The 20857-nt window shown below is 41.5% G+C and overlaps 3 protein-coding genes across 4 annotated transcripts in view; 2 read left to right on the top strand and 1 right to left on the bottom strand.

The window, feature by feature from the left end:
* fgf14 (fibroblast growth factor 14) overlaps nt 1-1150 on the bottom strand; it is a 64658-nt gene extending 63508 nt beyond the window's left edge. Inside the window, exon 1 of the mRNA XM_057036925.1 lies at nt 261-1150. Within this exon, the coding sequence (XP_056892905.1) occupies nt 261-468 (208 nt within the window). The 5' untranslated portion in view covers nt 469-1150. The remainder of the gene's footprint in view (nt 1-260) is intronic.
* Nucleotides 1151-7776: 6626 nt separating this feature from the next.
* Nucleotides 7777-13803, top strand: cdc16 (cell division cycle 16 homolog (S. cerevisiae)). Its single transcript, XM_057033438.1, has 18 exons — nt 7777-7974; nt 8114-8168; nt 8438-8535; nt 8659-8697; nt 8785-8925; nt 9112-9271; nt 9370-9464; nt 9617-9750; nt 10092-10171; nt 10279-10328; nt 10413-10486; nt 10584-10709; nt 10789-10941; nt 11357-11420; nt 11514-11575; nt 12896-13031; nt 13191-13281; nt 13482-13803. The coding sequence occupies exons 1-18, from the start codon at nt 7927-7929 to the stop codon at nt 13730-13732; spliced, it is 1857 nt and encodes a 618-aa protein (XP_056889418.1). The 5' UTR covers nt 7777-7926; the 3' UTR covers nt 13733-13803.
* A 3028-nt stretch (nt 13804-16831) lies between these two features.
* Nucleotides 16832-20687, top strand: upf3a (UPF3A regulator of nonsense mediated mRNA decay). 2 transcript variants are annotated; one of them, XM_057033450.1, is made up of 10 exons: nt 16832-17018; nt 17508-17614; nt 17699-17805; nt 18007-18105; nt 18195-18305; nt 18388-18443; nt 18532-18690; nt 18789-18922; nt 19130-19430; nt 19752-20687. In XM_057033450.1, exons 1-10 carry the CDS (start codon nt 16878-16880, stop codon nt 19920-19922), a joined length of 1386 nt encoding a protein of 461 aa, XP_056889430.1. In that variant the 5' UTR covers nt 16832-16877; the 3' UTR covers nt 19923-20687. The 2 variants fall into 2 exon arrangements, with proteins under 2 accessions (XP_056889430.1, XP_056889439.1); XM_057033459.1 differs by having other exon boundaries at nt 16833-17018; nt 19130-19418.
* The last annotated feature ends 170 nt before the right edge of the window (nt 20688-20857 follow it).

Consider the following 20857-nt stretch of genomic DNA (forward strand, 5'->3'; position numbering starts at 1 on the left):
GGCTCGTGTGTTCGTGTCCTCAAACCCGAGTCGAGCTCGCTGCTGGCACAGTGGCAGCGCCGAATAAGTTGTCCCCCTCTCCCTCCCCCCGCAGCTCTGCATGATCCACTTGCTGCATAAATGTGATTGCAGATCTATCACCGTTACCACAAACAAACCAATAACGCAGCGCCGCGCACGCCGCCGTGTCACACTCTCACGCACGCACAGCGACCGGCTCAGCGGAACGGAGTAAACGCGCATAATGGTCATGAGCTTACCACTTGGATTCTTGTTTTTCTTAAGACTCTTGCCACAAAGACACTGCAGCATATGCGTTCCTTTGCTGAAAATGTTCCAAAGAAACCACATTGATTTGGGCGAAGAGCAATCCAGTGGCTTAAACACCCAGATATAGATGAGATCCTCGCGGTTGCATAATAACACAATTGGATCAGATCTGCAGGACAAGGCTACCAAATGCACCATAGAAAAATAGGTAGATCCAAGTCCTGTGCGCTGTCATTCACGTGGCGCAAAAAGAAAGAAAAAATAAAGATTCAGTCTTAGTCAGACTTGGTCACAGCGGTGTTTCTTCTTCTTCTTCTGCCGTGTAGAGGATCCCTCCTCAAGAAGTCGATGATGGAAAAGAGAAATTGCATGTGCCGCACCGGGAGGAGACGGGCCGCCAGTAAACAAACACAACTAACGCGAAAACTGTAGAACACGGAAAATCATTGCCTTTTAGTTCATCACTCTGTGGAGAGCAGGGTGGATGTGCACAGCATCAAAAGCCTGGGGACGATGCATCCTATGCACAGACTGCTGCAGTGACAGAGAGCCCCGGCGAAACACCACATTGCCGGTGGATCAAGTCCGGTTCGGTTCCTCACGCAGCCAGCCCGGTTCGGGAGGTCACACACCAACCTCAGTTTTCCTCCCTCATGCGGTCCCGCAGCGCAGCGTTGTCAGGCTCGCAGTCTGCTCCCAGAAGTGAGCGTTTCTTCCCTTTGTACGTATCTTCTTCCAGCCCTCTCAGCGCCACTGGCCTCTCCAAAAGTGCGCTGCGCCTATGAAAACACATGTATTTCCTTTAGCGTCGGACCTCTGTTGGAAATAGACAGGGAGGAGGGGTATAACGGGAAGATTGGCTTTCCATTACGTAAACACGTGGTCCCAGCGCCGTCTTTTAGCGATGCTTGGGGATTCGTTTATTTATTTATTTCTAAAAGATCCGAGTTATCGGCGGCGACTCCTCAAATTCTTAGAAATAAAGTAGATTTTTCCGCACAGCGGTTTCTGCGCCGGAATATAAAATGTGTGTGTGTGTGTGTGTGTGTGTTGTGTGTGTGTGTGTGTGTGTGTGTGTGTGTGTGTGTGTGTGTGTGGCCCGTAGACGTCAGAAGCACAACTTTCACATTGTCTTATAATTCCGTTTGGCTGGTTGCTCCTAACGACTGTTTTCACAGTGACCTTCCTCTGAGGAATTAAAGGTTTTCCATCACAGACTGAGCTGAGGTGGAGCTCTGTCCCCGTGACAATGCTCACCCTTGGGGCAGAAAGAACTGAGTCTAGAATTTGCAGGAGGGGAACTGAACTATGGAATTGTGTTGCCAAGAAACAAAATGAATAAAACCACCTATGTTTTCGAATGCACAGGGGCAGTTGCTTCTTTCCTTAACGTGCACAAGTGGCAGACGTCGACACGTCTGCTGGTGTTTGGAAGTGGACCCATTAGTTGCTCGATATGGTGCCGATCACACTCACAGGTGGTGGTTAGCTCCAGAAGGCTGACAAAACAAGCAAAGAACATTGTGACGCAACTCAGGTTTGCTCAAAAAAACACAAAACTCTGAGGTGAATTCAACTGTTCCAGATTTAAACTGTGACATACCCTAATGGCACTAACTCCCCGGTGGACTTTGATGCCAGACAAGGCTGTGGGGTAGTAAAACCGCACGCCGCAGAGCTTCTCCCGACGCTGCAGAGGCTTCCCATTTCATCGCCTCTATTGATCCGTCCACAGTCTAATGTAAAGTATCATTGCACCCTGGGGGAGATTATGTCTGACAATTTTGTCAGGGATCATTAGAACAGTTCTTTCTGAATGGCCAGGCTGTGCCTCGCAGGACGTGGCTCCCTCGTGAGCACTTAAGGTCTTGTTTTTTTTTCCGAATGTAGATAAAACTGGTTATTTAAAATACACAGTGATGTAAACATGGACTTTTTTTGGGAATCTGTGCCCAATGCCTGCCCCTCCATTCAAGCTTATCGTCATATGCTGGCCTATCACCTCAGAGAATGGCAACTTGAGCTGGTTAATATGGTTTTACTGCATTTAAGCGCACATATAGAGTCGGTAGCCCCAAATTGGTACTGTTTCAGGTGAAAGAAGCTGGGAGTCCTGATGGGCTGGTGTGCTAACAAACTCTCCCGGATGTTGTCAGTGGCTCTGAAACTGTCTCGAATGTTCGGTGCCCAGCAGGACGTTCTCAAAGTTCAAAGAGGTTTGTCAACAAGGCTTTGATCCCCAACAGCAGTTGCCGCTGAATCAACATGATACTCACCACTGGCCAAATACCTGGGATAATTACAGGCCAGCAGGCACCAGTATGCGACTAAAGAAAGACATTACCAAATCACTTGTAACCGGAGAAAACGGTTGCAACATGCACCTGCATCGCGCACCAAGAACTACAAAGATAAAAGCACCGATCGGCTTGTGTGCCAGCGGGGGACCAGATCTCCTCCCTGCATCTAAAACACTTCATCTTGTAGCAGGCAGATGTAACCCACCTCAATTTACTTGGACAAAGACGGCTGCGACGGTTTACTCCCGTTATGGACGAGCTGGGAACTGAAGAATCGGTGTCCCAAAATGGGCAGTTTCCACAGGCCTCTGTGGCATCAGCCTGTGATCTCCAGCCATCCCACCCATCTTTAGGGCACCGTAGCGAAGCACTTTGGACCTCCAATTTTCTGCCTGGTGAACTAATCGTTTAACTTTCTACAAAATCAGAAGGTGGCTGCAATTTCCTCTTAGCTGCCTCAAACAGAGAGAGAAAGAGAGAGAGAGAGCTAAGCTATTGTAATCTGTTGTGCCCCTCTGTGTGTGCTCCCATTTTCCTAGTTATCACTTCATCGTTTATAAATAACACTTGTCAGTGGTTTCATTTGCACGCTGCATAAGAAATAAAGAGGATGGTTCTTTTGGAAAGATGATAGAACACATTAAAACTCAGCTCCTGGTTAGCGTCAGGTCCTCCTCACCGGGAGTTGGCTTAAACACGAGGTCACACAAAATGTTCAGACGTGGCTCCGAAACCTCTCAGCACCCACACGGTGACCAACAGAACATTTAAACAAAACAAGTGGTTGAGAAGTCCCACACACGCAACAAGCAGCTCCTCCATACGAAGCGCCGCGGCCGCCACTATTCATTACCGCAGAGGTCGGGGCAATGATGCCGGCCAAGTGAGGACTCACGCAAACGCCACTCCACTGCCATCGAGCCCACACTGACTGCAGAGAGCCGGCAGTTTCCATTCTCCTTCTCCCCACTCGGAGGTAGCGCGCGGTGTCACGACCACATGATCTGCAGTCTTGCGTTCCTGACATCACGCACTCTTCATCTGTCTCCCACATGAAATTTAGAGTAGGCCTGAAATGAAAAACGGGCATCCTCCAGCGTTGAAATCGAGTTACGTAAAAGCAGGTGCAGGCCTCGAAGGATCATAAGGCTGATGGAGAAAGGGCCTTTGAAAGCTTTGGAAAAAAGATTTCAATGTTGTCCACGGTAAGGGGAATCAAGCTAATGTAATATCAGACCCACTGGTTCGCATCAAATGTCATGCAAACCTTGACTTCCCAGCATTTCCTACCTGGAAAAAACCTCAATTCCATTTTCTTACAATATAACAAGCTTCTGTTGCTCCCATTGGTAATCCTCAAAGTCTTGAATTGGATCAAAGACATCCTCGATTTGATATCCAGTTACCTAATTAAATATGACACCAAATCATTATATTTTACAAAATCTCATAAATATATTGCTGTCAGTTTTTTTTTCCTTGATTTTTTTTTGGCACTAACTAAGGATCTTTGTACCAACAGTCTATATTTGGAGATATTAAAAGATACATGAAGCTTGTTCTCAGTTTGACTTTAGGGCAGAAGTGCCCCCACTGTTAAGTGACTCAGCGTACACAGAAGAGGCCTGTAGATGAAATGGAGCAGTGAACAAGTGAGTTGATATTAATAATAAATGTTACACTGATCACTCATGCCAAATCTTGTTTGAGTGTACGCTACCTTTCCTTAATCTTTAACCCACAACGGTACTATTTAATAATCCTAAACCAGGTGGCAGGTGAACTGGTTTCACCGGGAGTTCCTTAATTATCTTGATATTTCATGTTTTTGGGGGAGTTTTTTTTATAAAGTTTTATTTGTCAAGTGTCTTTCCAACCGTCCTTGCAAGACTTTTAATAGCAGCGGACATGTTGCACAACTCGTCATAGTACAGTTAGACAGTGGAGCTCGTCAAAGCTGACTTTACCCGGATGTGCACCCATGTGCCGCCCCATCATTGACGGGTTCCCACACAGTCGATCCGTGGATCGATATTTCAGATTCCAAAAGCTGTTTTCTGCCGCTGATCTAGGAGTGAAGCGGTGACACTCTCCTGCTCTCCTGCACAGCCTGCTCAGCCAGTAGAGGCCACTTTGGGCTCAAAGTTCAGCCCAAACAGGAATATTTGGACCGTAAAAGTGCTAATGCTACCAGTTTTGCAGTATTTCAACTCCTGACAATTTGACATTTGTGGTAGCAAATTCATTTCAGTTGTTTTGAAATAATGTATGTAAAAGTACAAGGCCTGTTTCTTTTGAACACTGTACATTCACTCTAAATTCTAAACTCCAGTCTCAGGTGTGGATTCAGAACCAAAAGCAAAGGGCGTTGGGATGGATGGTCAGTGGCATCCCTGAAGCATCCCTTAAACCATATAATGTATGTACATTGACATGACATTACTGCATGTACACACAGATTGTATTTTAAGATTAGAACCTCTCAATAAAGTGCAATAGATAAAGAAGATGTTGAATATCACAGAACATATGAACATCAAATGTTGATGCCTTGCACTTGTGAGGGTGTCCTGTCACCAGTTGACGGCCTGCCGTTGCCTTTTGACAGAGTTAAACGGATGAAGGGAGATCTCACCTGCTGAGATAATCAGGAGAGTAAAAGCCATGAAAAGGAAACATTAGTACGTCAAACCAAGCACAGATTATATTTAAAATGAGCATCATTCTGAGCATCATTCTCTCTTTGCATCGGCTGCCTGCACTCACTTAATCCTGCACAGAACAGCACACTGTATATTCCACCACACACTGACTAATTTGTTATCCTCATAAGTCATTCCACGGTTGTGTAACAGCGGTGTGGAACCTTGCAGACTTGTAAAGATTGCATCTTTCATTATTCATGCTCTTTCATAGTGCAGATCTATTTGGCGTAAGCGCTTGTATGGTCTGAGCATGAAATGGGGTAAACTTCCTGCATACCAGAGGAAGTGCAGCACACATGCACCAAATTGTCATCAAAAGAGTCACTTTTAGCGGGATAGAGCCTATTTCCGAGTGAAAGCATCCGTTCCTCTGTAGCTCAGCACCATTAATGGAGCAGCTGAGCTGAGAGCGGAGTGCTTTAGAGTTGTTACTTATTCTACCATGCATTAGCTGGAAATTGTGTTGACTTTTAAACTAGTTTCTGTAAATACAGTGAGAAGGGTTTCAGACTTTGTTAGACTTAACTACTGCACACCAGGGTAACTCAGTGCACGTTATGTTTATGCACACGTCTTCGCTACAAAAAATGTTTCCTGACATTTATCACATAAACAGCATTTCACCATAATTAGCTGTTCATGTCACTGTTTATTTTTACCTCCCTACTGACTTCTTCACTTTTACATATATATACATATAATTTATGTGACGTGATGCATTTATTTCTATCACCGATGTCATTAAAGGGTACCAAACAACACCCATTACGCCTACAGGTAAAATACCCATAGTCTTAGTTTCACTGCTTGCTTGTTGGCATGTGTGCAGTAACAGTCAATTTCCCTCTCACAGATCTGAGGGGCTATGAGTGAGCAGGGACAAGGTTACCACACAGGAAGATGCTTCGTCCTTCGGGGTGAAAACCATTTTATGTGTTACTGGTTTATTGTATTCTCATCAAAGCAAACCATTACAAATGGGAATGTAATGGTTTCTGTAATATGCACGACAGATGGTGAAACATCTTAGCAATATCAGGCATAGTAACGACAACCACACACAGGTTCACACACACACACGCACACACACAGACACACTCATTTCCAGTGCAAAGTAAGATCCACCCATGAAACGTTTCTGCAGCATCAACAGCAAAAAAGAAAGGTAATAAAAATAATGCTCATAAATGCTTTATGATTCCTCCTATTTTCCTCATAATTTATAAAATGATTAATATATGTAAACGATTACATTTACGCAACTTTCACTCATTTTGCTAATTTATTCATTACTATGACCCTTATAACAACTGTACATTTATTAGCATTTATGTTCCATTATTTTGTGACAACAAAATAACTTAAGAAAAAAGTTGGGAGGGATTGTGATACACTTCTAAACTCCATATAATGTATATATTTACCGCTTGCCATTTGACCATTCCACTCACGCTAAATACACAGAGCAGTTTCGAACGCATTCATATTTGCTGTTATTTTCGTTGAACTGCAATAAATGTATGCACTAATTCATATCACAATTAAATTTGCATAATTGCATTTCTGTGACATCACGCCACGTGAGCTCTTACATGAATTTGGGGTGTCAATGCTTTTCTATCTGCTGGGTGGTGTAAAATAAAGAGGGCTGCAAAATCCAAACGTTGTAGCCAAGCACAGGCAGCAGGGGGCAGTGTTGTAACGCTCTTGTTCATTCATGACGTTATCAAAGCTCAGTGGGATTCATTCATAATTTTACTAACACAACACCAACTGTGCCTGTATGTCTGTCAAAGTGTAGAATTGGGTTAAAGGAAAACACAATCAGAAACCATTTATCCCTCCTACGTATGGCAACTTTAAAAAGATAAATAAATAAATAAATAATAAATAAATAAATAAATAAATAAATAAATAAATAAATAAATAAATAAATAGATAAAAACCCTCTGAGCTCCGAGAAATCAATCTTGACGGTTCAGAGAAGGAACGCGTAGATATTTAGTAATAGATGAAGAGTGCTCTCATATAAAACCCGAGGAAGCTGATGCTTGGAAATAAGTAACAGCCGCTAGTTACATTCTAGTCATAAATTAGCCAATTACATTTTAATTAATGTCTTACTTTCATGATGTTACCTCGCCTTTAAATGACAGTTCACGCAAATGCGTGTAGATTCTCAATCATCCGTTTTGATATCAAGTAAATTTTGGAAAAACCCTAAAGAAATTTAATGAACCAAATTTTGGTATTATGTGGAGAAACTTTTCTTTTAAACATAAGACCTCTGTTTCCTTCACTATGTTTAACGGTGCATAGGCCTAATCACATAAATAAATGTATGCAAATTGACCATGAATACAGCCTTTTGCTTGTTTGATAGCCGCCTGACCAATTAACTTGCAAATACAAAGTATTAATTTAAAAATCTATGGTGTGGTTTCGTAAAAGACTATTGCAAACCTGGAACTATCTAAGCACTCTGAGTTTCCACACGGCGACATTTTGCAGAACACTCAGCGCAGCCAGAAGCCGCGGATTTGATTTTTACAACGCTAGCAGGCTAACCACCACTGTTTACTGCCCGTTTTGATACGAATTTTACTTTAAGAATGACACACCTTTTATAGTTTGCATTCTCACTAGGTAAAATGAATCTTGACAGACTACGTAAGCGAGTGCGGCAGTACATCGATCAGGTAAGAATTGTTTATCTTTTCAGTATGTGTCGCTAGCTAACCGAGAGCGATAAAGGGTAAGAAAAAATCTTCATACTTGTCTTATTTCCCCCAATCACAACTGAAATAAACGTTTGAATTATGTGTGCCTTCTTTACAGCAACAGTATCAAAGTGCACTGTTTTGGGCTGACAAGACAGCGTCTCTTTCTCACGGTGAGTCCTATTGTGTTCTGGGGTTGCAGCCTAAATAACGTTGCATTACAGATTTCTCTCCTACACCCAAAGGTTAGTTAGCAGTACACGTGTTTAGGGAGAAAATGTACTCTTTTTTTAGTGTAATTAGCTATTTATCATGGTGGCATCGTACTTTTTCTCTCCATTGGGGATGGCGGGTTGTGGACACGCTTGCAGTGCTGCAAACTTACTGTTAATGTTTCGATATGATCGTAAATGATGACATTTTCTTTTCATTTTGTAAACAGAGGAACCGCAGGATATCTACTGGCTTGCTCAGTGCCTTTATTTAACATCCCAATACCACAGAGCCTCTCATGCCCTCCGTTCAAGAAGACTTGACAAGGTAATAACCTATATTTGAAGCTATATTAGTGTTCTCTTTCATATGTGTGTCCCTGACACTAACCATAAGTGTGGGATCTGTTAGCTTTTTTGTGCTCATTTTATTCTTTAATCTCTCAAATAGTCGTATGGAGCTTGTCAGTATCTCGCTGCTAGATGCCACGTAAGTCACTCAAATACATATTGAATGTTAAAACCCTCTTCCATTAATGTACTATTGTTTAAATTTGCATTACTCTATTTTGTGTAGTATGCTGCAAAAGAATTTCAGCAGGCTTTGGATATCCTGGATGCACAGGAACCAGTTAGTAAAAAGCTGTTAGATAGAACAGGAAAAGATGACAACGTTGCCCCAGACGTGACCAAGGATTGGGACATGTCACCTGCATCTGTAGGTTTTTGTGGCCTTTTAATATTGTCCAATAATATTTATGAATTGTAAGTGTGACAGAACTGCTATAGAAACAGATTACCCTGCAAAAGAAAATGGGATTCTGATGTTATTGTGGATATGTAATCATTTATTTTTATTCATTTATAGTCATTTATTTTTCTCAATTGCTTCACTGTTTTTCAGGTGAGCAGCTCCATCTGCCTCCTGCGAGGTAAGATCTATGATGCCATGGGCAACCGACCACTGGCCACGTCCAGCTACAAAGAGGCCTTGAAACTTGATGTGTACTGCTTCGAAGCCTTTGACCTTTTGACATCCCACCACATGTTGACAGCACAAGAAGGTAAAGAGATTGTGTCCACTACTTTCTATTAATGCGGCGTTTCTTATTTGTTATCACTTTAAAAGCCATGATAGCTAAAACCTGTTTCTTTTTAACAGAAAAAGAATTCCTTGACTCACTTCCTTTGAGTCAACAATGTACAGGGGAAGAGGAGGAGCTGTTACACTTCCTGTTTGAAAATAAATTAAAGAAGGTTGGAGTGGCTTGAATTTAGTTTGTGTTTTGCTGCTAAATCAATTGATCCATTCTTCACATGTGTCATATTTTCCTGTTGAATTTACATTTTCCTTACTCATTATATTAAAACATTTAACTTGACACATGTTCTTTCTTTTTCCCATGCAGTACAACAAGCCCAGTGACTTGGTGGTACCGGAGATGGTCAATGGTCTTCAGGACAACTTGGATGTTGTGGTGTCTCTTGCTGAGAGACATTATTATAACTGTGATTTTAAGATGTGCTACAAGCTCACATCAATGTAGGTGTTTAGATTTACATGTTTGTGTGGAAGTAGTTGAATTACATCAGAGAATTGCTGCTGTTTCATAAGGTTCTGCTCTAAAGATATGAGGACTGTTTTGTGATAAAAGGCCTTTAGTAGGTATTATTGATTAGATATTGCTTGTATGTAGTGCTGAGTCTGTTGGAATTGTAGTTTACACCAAAGCTCCAGATTTTTTAACATTTAAACTCCTTGCATTTACTTGATTGTATAGAAAAACTCTAAGAAACAATAATTGTAGTCAGTAAATGTGTTTTTTATGCAACTCATATGAATTTATGACTATCTAAAACATTATTTCTTCTTGTGGATTTTAGGGTGATGGTTAAAGACCCCTTACATGCCACCTGTTTACCAGTTCACATAGGAACACTGGTGGAGCTTGGAAAAGCAAATGGTAAAACATAAATTAATTCATGCATACTTAATAATTCTTTTAATTCCATCATATTTTTGGTTCAGTGTTTACTTTTTTTAAGATTTCTGTATTTTTTCTCTCTGCAGAGTTATTTTATCTTTCTCACAAACTAGTAGACTTGTATCCAAACAACCCTGTAAGTATTGATCATGTGTCCCTGCAGACCTTGTTTACATAATTTGAAATATTGGATAAATAGAAGGAAAACATTTATTGCCAGGTCTCTTGGTTTGCTGTTGGCTGCTACTATCTCATGGTCGGCCATAAAAATGAACATGCTCGACGATACTTGAGGTACATCATGTGGTCAGACATTCACAGCAAATTGCACAATGTGAGTGTTTCCCTTCCAGGTGTAGTTGCTTATTTGTGGATTGTATATCTCCTGTAGTAAAGCCACCACACTCGAGAGGACATATGGTCCTGCGTGGATTGCTTACGGCCATTCATTTGCAGTGGAGAGTGAACACGATCAAGCTATGGCTGCCTACTTCACTGCTGCCCAGCTGATGAAAGGGTCAGTATGTTTCTCCAAGTATTACTTTTAATTGCAATCCTTTCTTTCTCTTGTTTTACATCTCGATCTCGTCACCTAGATGTCATCTCCCCATGCTTTACATTGGCTTGGAATATGGCCTCACTAACAATTCCAAGCTGGCTGAACGTTTCTTCAGCCAAGCTCTCAGTATTGCTCCAGAGGATCCATTTGTCATCCACGAGGTGGGGGTGGTTGCTTTTCAAAATGGAGAGTGAGTCACGCACACATGCACACACGTTAAATACAAACGAAGCCAGACAGTTTGATAGAAGTACTAATGTTAATAGTAACATAATTTCACTTTGGACTCAGTCCGACTGGTCTTGAGCTCTTTGACCCATTCAAATAGAGTGAGTGTTTATAGAAACCTGTGAAATTCTGATAAATTCCCTGGGAAAAGCTGAGGTTGTCTGTCGTGGTGCTAATACTCCCTGTTTCCATTCTGACAATAAATTGTAGAGTCCTCTTCCAAATACAACCTGCCACATAAAATCATCAGTGTTTCCAAGATTTTTGTTTATCCATCAGTCTTCTTAAATGTAGAGATGTAGGCTATATTTGATTGCAAATCAAGATGACAAGAATCTTTAGAAAAAGTCAACTCTTTTCTCGTAACTATATTTTAGCTGGAAGGCAGCAGAGAGGTATTTTCTTGAGGCAATGGAGAAAATCAAAGCCATTGGGAATGAGGTAATCACTAATGTGTTTCTTATGTATACGGCATGTTTAGAACATATTTCTTAGCAAAATGTAACTTTTTTCTCTCTTTCTGTCAAAATGAAGGTCACTGTGGACAAGTGGGAACCTTTGCTAAACAACTTGGGCCATGTGTGTCGAAAATTGAAGTAAGTGTGGTTCAAATTCTCTTTAGTTCTCTGTGCCCAAAGTGTGAGTTTGCTATATTTGTGTTTATTTTAATCCTTTTTTTGGTTGTGTATGGTATCAGTAGAAGTGAAGTGTATTGCTGTCGAGGGGGAACATAAGTTTTGGATCACTATCAGTTTAAAACATGATAAGTCCACTATATTGTACGAACGTGATATCATAATGTATGAACACAATAATTTCATCCAGATGCCGTGGTAGTTTGCTTTTAGTTTGCATTGACAACTAGATGTCAATGTCACGATTGGAACACACAAATGTAGCCTGATTTTGGCCCAAAGGACAGGTCACAAACAAACATTTGCTCTCAAGTCTGTTTAGAAGCTGTCAGATTGTACAACAAGAGTCTTGGCAACAGCACGCCATGATCAGTCAGGGTGTGATCAGTGTCGTACATGTAGTATGGCCACTCACTGGAAGTATTCACCAAACAACTTTGTGACACCATATCTGATATGGTGACCGTCGACAACGGTAAAATAATCGTGTTGACTTGTCCACGCTAAGGAAGAATGTTGGTGTTCCCGTGGGACATCTCACCGTACATATCCAGCTTGAGCACAGTTAAGGTGGTGGAAAGTATATTCATGAAGCCTTCCACGCATATTGGCTTTGCTCTTGAACATGAAGATTGGTTGTACAATTTGATTATCGTATTTGTACAGAATGTGATAGTTAAAATATTTATTTTCGTCTTAACAGCAATACACTTCTGTACAATTGGTCTTCGATAATCTTCGAGGACGACTGATGGAAAGAAACTGTGGTGTAGCCAGGTTGTCATTCAGCATAGGGAGCCCCTTCATTACCAACAGGAAAACCAAAGACCTTCTAATGCAAAGGCAACGATCTGTACATGAAGGACCTTTAAAATGTGTGTGAGGAGGCTTTTTGAAAGCTTTATGACTCCTAAACTGAATGCCCCTCACAGGTTGTTGGTGCAGCTGTATATCACTTGTATTCTATTTATAATTTTATGCAATGTTCTATTAATGATGCTGCTTTGATTCTAAATTTATTGTTCTACATTTGTGCCAGTTGATCAGTTGTAGCTGTTTTTTTCAGGACGGGTTTATTTTGTTGAGATTATGTAAGAGGTGCGTTTAAGTAAAATTTAGTTCAATTAAATTAGGTAAATTTGACGCATAGTGCATCCTGTTTATTTGGGGGAAGGGCCAATTATTTGCATTTATTTATAAACAGCCATGATTTGAAATCACTGTCACTTTTAATCTTTACACATGATGAGCTCTGATCCTGGTAGTTCTGTGTTTCTGTAGAAAATACGAGCAGGCTCTGGAGTATCACCGTCAGGCGCTGGTGTTAATCCCTCAGCATGCCTCCACCTACTCAGCCATCGGATATGTGCACAGCCTAATGGGTGACTTTGAGAGTGCTATTGACTACTTTCATACGGTATTCTGCCCTTTTTCTTTATTTATCCAATAAATACTGTTCATGAATCCACATCAAAGTTTTACCTGTGTAAAACAACCAGAATTGTGAAAGCTCCTGCGTGTTTGAATTTTCTTTTCTTAAAGAACTCATTGATGTCTAATTTTCTTTTTTGTACAGGCTCTTGGGCTCAAAAGGGACGACACTTTTTCCGTTACAATGCTTGGCCATTGTATTGAGATGTACATTGGTGACACTGACGCTTATATAGGTAGGATACATTTAGCATATCCTGTAGTCTATCAGGGTTTTTGGATTGATTAAATTATTTTATTAGGATGACCTTTCGTAGAGGAGAGAACAAAGTGTTTCGATTTTATCGTTTCCACTTTGACAATTTATCCATCAAATTGGTCTGGATGGTTGTGCATGATTGTTGTATTCTTATTGCTGTCACTTGTCTCCGTGTAGGCACAGACATCAATGACAAGTTACGTGGCAGCTTAAACACTCCAGCATTGATGAAAATGCTCAACACATCAGAAGCAGGAGACCTGGCCACACCTCGAATGGAGGACACAAGCGTCATGTCCCTGGAAACGCCACTGTCTGATCAGGACAAGATGATGCTGGAGACCCCCCTGCGAACCTCTTTGACCCTGGAGTGTGACATGTATGAGAGTGATGTGATGTTAGACACTTTGTCAGACACCAGCACGTGATCTCATCCTGCTACGAGGCAGAACTGTCATAGCAAAAGGTTTTCTGAAATAAACATTAACAAGACCACGGACATCGTTGCCGCCACCGCGCGTCTGGTACCTGATCTCGTCCAAAGGCTGCCCTGTGTACGCAGTCCTGTGCATTATACAGGTGGAGCTCAAAAAAAAATTAAAAATGCATTTTTGTCAGTCATCTCAGAAAGTGAAACCCATGAATTACATAGATCCATAGAGTGAAGTCTTTCAAGCCTTTATTTCTCAATTTTTTACGAGTGACATACTGATGAGGAGACCTTAGAAAATTAGAATGTTGTGTAAACTATTCTAATATAATATTGGGAGGTCATGATGTCACACCCTAATTAACTCCTAGACGTGGTGTTACTGCTGTCGAGCCACTCCAGAACCAGAGGCATCAGAAGAGTCTTAGCTGGGCTGTGGAGAAAAAAGAACTGCACTGTTCATATGAAAGGAAACTTTGTGTTTCATTTTGAAATCAAGGTCCCAGACTTCTGGGGGAAGAGTGGAGGGGCACTGAATCCACGCTGCTTGTGTGAAGGCTCCACAGTCGGTGCTGGTGTTGGTCCACGGTGTTCTCTCAAGTTCACAGTTACCTACCAGGAAAGGCTAGAACACTTCATGCTTTCTCTTGCTGATAAGCTTTATGGAGATGCTGATTTCATATTCCAGCACTGCCAAAGAGACCAAAAGCTGGTTCAATGACCGTAGCGTTACTGTTTGATTGGCCAGCAACACTCGTCTGATCTGAACCCCATAGAGAATCCATGAGGCATTGCAATGAACATCCCTTTCAGAAGCCTCACGTTTCTGTTTCTGGGAAACTGAATTTTGGGTTTTCATTATATGTGAGCCATAATCTATTAAATTCTGTGTTTTACTTTATGTAACTGTTGGCTCAAGAAAAGTCTTTGACCTGATGACAGAACATGAATTGACATGACTGAATCTATTTGGCTTTGAAAGCTTTTGCTGGACTCGCTTCAATCTTCCAGTGTTTCACCTCTTATCCAAGAAGCTATTTCAGGTCTGGTGGAAATCTCGGCGTTTTATGCACTGTGCTGGTTTACTGAACGCCGTCGTTAGTGGTTGTTAGTGGTCATTTCAATTATTAAAGGCGTGTGGGTGTGAACAGATCTGAAGCTTTCTGGGATCCCAGGACAACTTTGTAAGTGGCCACCAGCTGGTTTCATAAGCGTCCTCCTGCGTTCAGCGATGGTTTTCCCAGTTTACTAAAGATGCTCCTTTGTTACACAGACGACTTTGACCTGTCTGACTGAAAACACTCATCAGTGATGACTGGAGGGACTTCACTTCCTGAAATGATTGACAAAAAATATTGAACTTTTTAATGGTATTCTTTTTTAGATGCACATGAATGTGGCTCTTTCTGAGAGTGGCAACACACAAATCTTCATTTTTGACGATATGCGCTAAAGTAAACCTCAATAATTATCTAAACCCCTCCCCCTGAAGCCCTTTTCCCCCAGAATGCACCTCTAGGAAGTTGAATTGACGTGCAAGGGTTAAAGGTTAAGTACCGGTACTGGGTTTAATCTGAAGATTGGGCTGTGGCCCCTCTATGGCTTGATTAGACAGGGCAAACACGACAGGTCTGACAGACTGTTGTCCTGGTTACTGATCAATGTAGGACATGAGATACACAATTTATGCTAGTAACTATGTGTTTATCCTACAGGGGAACAGTTTTTTAAAAATCCAAATTAAACATTTTATGACTTTTATTCACAAAGCATGACCTGGTTAAAGGTAAAGTGCGTTTGTGTGATGCATTTCTGTCAAAGGATAAATGAAAATATTTGAGTTAAGTTGTTTATTATTTATGGTTGTGGAGAAGGTTTATAGTTTGAAAGCTGGGGTTCATTTTAGTATCATTTCGTCGTTTGGGTTTGCAGAATATGAGCTGGAGCTCACACAGTCGTGTCAAATGTATTTGCCGGTTTAGAGGAGGAGGAAACACGTCCAGGCCGAGCCTAAATCAATTTCTGCGTCTCACTCCGGAAAGATGCGATCAGAAATCATTCAGGGAATAGGAACAGCTGATGACTGAGATGGGCTGTGCTCCGTCCAAGTCCGCAGTCGTTTACAGTGAAGACAAGATGTGTCGTGACTGGGACACCTGCTCTACGTTTGTTCCAAACCTCCCGAGCTTTGTGTCCCCACCGGACAAACCTCAGCGGAGTGATGAGTCCAGCAGCGGGGGACAAACTTTCAGCAACGGTGAGCTTTTCTTACAAATACCCAAGTTAAGTTGTTCCCTTTAATTAATGCATTCAATTGAGCCGTTTTGACATTGTTACCGTCGAACCTTTCCACTCCAGTTCAGGGGCCGGCGGTGAGCCCTGGCTGCAGGAGCTCCGGGGACCGTGTGGCTCCAGATGTTCTTCCGGATCAGCTCAGCACGAATTCGAACCACTGACATTCAATATATGTGGATTCTTAATGGGCATCAGACGACTTTGGTGACAAAGCAGTTGCTTTTACTTTTGTGAAGGTGAAAATTTCGGCGATATATTTCTCGTTCTTGTAATTTTATCAATAATGGTCTAGTGAAGCGTCATCTTGGCTGATGAAAGCAACTGGAAAGCATCCATCCATCTTCAGTTCAATTACTGTAATTTGAATTTAAAACCTTCTTGCTTAAATACAGCTAAAAATGCATCATCTGGACATGGCGATGAGGAGCAACACATGTCAACTCAAGATGATGTTAGAAGTGCCATTAAAATGAACACCAACGCAACCTTTAAAGCATATCCATTTTGCAATTTGTACAGGATAATAATCCGGTTGGTCATGTCGATGATTTGAAACACAAGCGTCTTTTAAAAGCTGCTTAACCTGTTTCTAGATAACCTCTGACATTTCAATAGATGTTTTAATAAAAGATAAACACTGTGTACACAAATACCATTATATGTTGTTGTTACTAATTCAGTAGTTAATATTGATGTTCTTATCATTAACATAGTGGGCACAGATCGTCTGTTAATATGAACGCATCATTAGCACCGTTCTCCGCACACTCGCGATACTCTCTCGCGAGATTATATCGAGGGTCTCGCGAGATTATATTGACAACAGGGCGACAGTGAGATGGAGCGAAATGAGGTCTGAAAAGGAACCGATGACTGTGGGGAAGGAAAAAAGCGTCGTGGAGATACAGTTCAGAGACATTCCCGGAGAGCAGGAAAACACCTCTAATAACACGAAGCAAAAAGAAGAGAAAAAAGAGGTTTTTACGAAGGTAGGTGTCGAGCGTGAGCGGTGTCGCAGTGGGTGAAACAGACATGGACGGCGGTGGGCTCGCTTCAGCACCGCGGACAGCGACACAACATTCCCAACAACAACAGTGTCAACAACCCGGCAACTACCATCGAATGGAGTTACACCTGAAATGCATCGGAATGAGCCCTGCTGCTAGTCTGCACTGTGGGATAAACCCTGCCTCTAGAAAAGGGCAATCTTAAGCCCTCTGGAGAGAAATCTCTAAAATGTTGTGTGTCCTTCTGAAATAGTCGACATGCTTTTCTGACTGGCGTGATAGAGATCAGTTTTGAGGGAATGCAAATGATGCTGCAGATTGATGCTGCAGATTAATCCATCATGTTTATTTGATGTCGTGTCCAGGCGCTAGTGGTGATGCTAAATTTAGCCATATTTCAAACTGCTCATTCTTTCTGTTTAGACTTTCTGATTACATTTGATGACAAAGCTCAATCGAAACTAATTACAGGTGGTGCTTCGAAGACTTCCACCAAATCTGTCCAAAGACCAGCTGGAAGAACATCTAAGTCCGCTCCCTCCTTTTGACTATTTTGAGTTTTTTCCAGCAGACCAGAGGTAAACTTTAATGATGGGTGACGCATCCTGCTGCTTTTCTCTTGTTCCTGAAAGTGTCCGTGACCTTTTCCTCTCGGTCCACAGTCTTTACCCACACTTGTTCTCCAGAGCGTACATCAACTTTAAAAACCCTGAGGATATCTTGTTGTTCAGAGACCGGTTTGATGGTTACGTCTTCATTGACAACAAGGGTAAATTTCAGTTTGTTCAGTCTGACTTTTCCCAGTATGTTGACAATAAATGTAGACGCGTCAGATTTTAGTCTGCCATATTAAACGCAAACAACAGCGTGCTTCTTTTATCACGACAGCTGTATTTATAACACTTGTTGCCATTGCTACTATCAGGTTCCTTTCGTATTATATGAGCTGCCCTTTTTAATATTTGCTCAGGTCAGGAGTATCCTGCTGTAGTGGAGTTTGCCCCCTTCCAGAAAATTTCCAAGAAGAAGCTTAAAAAGAAAGATGCCAAAGCCGGGAGCATCGAAGAAGGTATTAATATTTACTTTAAATGCAGTGTGAAAATGAGTGCCATACCACACTGATACTGAACTTTAGATTCACCTTTGAAACTCCTTCAGACCCAGAATACAAGCGGTTCCTGGAGAATATCTCCTGTGATGAGGAGAAGTCGATGGCCAACCCTGAGACTCTGCTCGGAGAGATAGAGGCCAAGACCAGAGAGCTCATAGGTACAAGCAGGAAATAATAATGATGAGTTTTAATATCAAGAAGTAAGAACAGATGCTAACCTCACTGCTGCTTCACCTGCAGCCAGACGAACAACACCGCTGTTGGAATACATTAAAAATAAGAAGATTGAGAAACAAGTAAGATGAAAGTGGCACTGAAACAGAAAATATGAGCAAAGATGTATGAAATGAGAAGTCTGCTGAGGCAACACATCCTTATTTCCAGAGACTGAGGGAAGAGAAGCGAGAAGAGAGAAGAAGACGGGAGCTTGAAAAGAAACGACAAAGGGAGGAGGAAAAGAGGAAGCGAAGAGAGGAAGAGAGACGCAAGAGAAAGGAGGCAGAGAAGCAAAAGAAATTGTCTGAGAAAGATATTAAAATCAAGGTCATTTTTCATCAAACACTCAAAAGTCATCTAATGTTATTCATTCTAGTCATTGTTGATTTTCTTAGCTGTATCTCACTTTATCTGTAATTCTACAGCTCCTTAAAAAGAGTGACAGGGAGGAAGATGTGGATTCAGACCGCGTGAAGGATAAAAGTGACAATGGGGAGACAGACAGAGGCAAATGGGACAAAACGGGAGGACAAATGAAGTCAAAGGACTCCAAAGAAAAGTAATTTAAATTTCCATTTAGCTAGCTTTCACCTGAAACAGAGACAAGTTACAGAGGCTGCGTCATCTGGAAGATTAGTAACTGTATCCTATTTATGCACATGAGGCACAGACTTTGTCTTAAATAAAAAAGAAAACTAGTTGTTGCAACCTTTTTGTAGCAGACATATTAGACATAGACATATTAAACCTGCCTTCTCACCACTAGAGGTCAGGCCGACAGCGACAAGGAGCAACGAGAGCAGCATAGTCGCAGGCAGCGAGAGAAGGACCATCGAGGCAAAGATGATGAGAGGAAGCGGCAGCGCCACCACTACGACTTTGACAAGTTCATGCGGCACAAAGAGGAGACCAGATGGGGGAAGGGTTACTGTCACGACCGCGCCAAGAAGGACGGACATCATCACGCTTTTTCTTACTGTCCCGACGGTGGAGACAAACTGGGAAAGGATGACAGGGAGGATTTGGGTAACAGGAAAGAGCGCCTCCGAAACAAGGTGAGCGAGAAGGTGAGCATGAGATGGGTAAAGGTGTCGGTTAATATGTTTACCTGTGAGATATTGTTTAATATCTAGATGCTTTATAATTATTTGCACATTTCTGTTGTCCTGTGTCTTTGAATCATGATCTTTATTTTTCACGTAATGCTAAAATATACTAAATTTATTTGCAGCAGCTTCATTTAGATGTAATTTCTTCTCACCACAAAAGAATATACTAAAGAATTTGAACCATTTAACTGTTAATCATCAGGTTTTCAGTGTCACTCTGCTTTTAATTGAGTTCATGATTACTTCTGTTTATTAAACTGTAATTTGCTTTACCTGTAGGATCGCCCCGCCATGCAGCTTTATCAGCCAGGTGCACGTAACAGGAAGCGCATGAGTTCTGCAGGCAAAGGCTTCGACTGCATCCCTGTGAACCCGCCAGCAGTGACAGACTATTGCTATGAGGTGGCCACGCTGGAAACAGGACTGGAGAAGAACAAAGATGTGCAGTGAGGGTACTGAGTGGTGAGAGAAGTGCTGGTATATACAGATAATATCCCTCCTTTACTGTTTGCTGATTGATCAGTGTCATAGATAATATTTTCCACTGAGCGGAACAAGTTACGATGACTCTCTGTTACTCTCTGCCTGACTGCAAGTTCGAATCTTTTAATGTTTTTGTTTTGCTAGACCTTTTTTTTCATTGAATGTGAAATTGTTTGGACTGTTTTTGCTCAGTTTATTATATAGTTTAAGATTCAAGATCTTTTAAATTGTTATTAAGGTGTAAATACAAGAACAAAAGGTCATTGTGATCCTGGTAACCGCAGATCCTTTTAAGGTAGCTGCAAATGCACTGGATGTTTTGAGCTTTCATTCATTGTTGTTTATTCATCCTTGGGTTTGCAGGCTGTTCCTATTAGATGCACTTTACAGTACTGGACATCATTTTGGCCACTGTGACATGTTCACTTGTCAGACTGTCATTTAAGTGTTGGTAGATAGTCCAGAATGTTTGTACAGAGGTAATAATTTTTTATTAAAGCTGTGATAAATTAGGGTCAATTTGGACTTCCCAACAATTGATGAGCACTACAGAAGAAGTCCAGTGTGAAGAGCTCAACATTAACACTTCTCTTGGCTTTGTCTCCGTCTTTTGTATGAGTTCTTGAACAAACAAAAAAGAAACTTTCTACATTAAAAACATGAACCAGGAAAAACACAATGGAAATATCATATATGACTTTCAAATTATGAATAAAATAATCTCTCCATAAACATCGTGCCCATTGTGTCTGAGATTTAGTCCCCCACCCCCAAAGTGCTGGGTGTGCCACCCAGATAAAGCAGAGCAGTTAATCAACAGGAAGTCAGAAGCGTAACTGTATCACAAGCACATCTGTAACTCGTGAATCTTTTGGGCAATAGGTTGAAATTGCAGTGCTCTC

This window comes from Takifugu flavidus, chromosome 1 (genome assembly GCF_003711565.1).
Source record: "Takifugu flavidus isolate HTHZ2018 chromosome 1, ASM371156v2, whole genome shotgun sequence".
Taxonomy (NCBI): domain Eukaryota; kingdom Metazoa; phylum Chordata; class Actinopteri; order Tetraodontiformes; family Tetraodontidae; genus Takifugu; species Takifugu flavidus.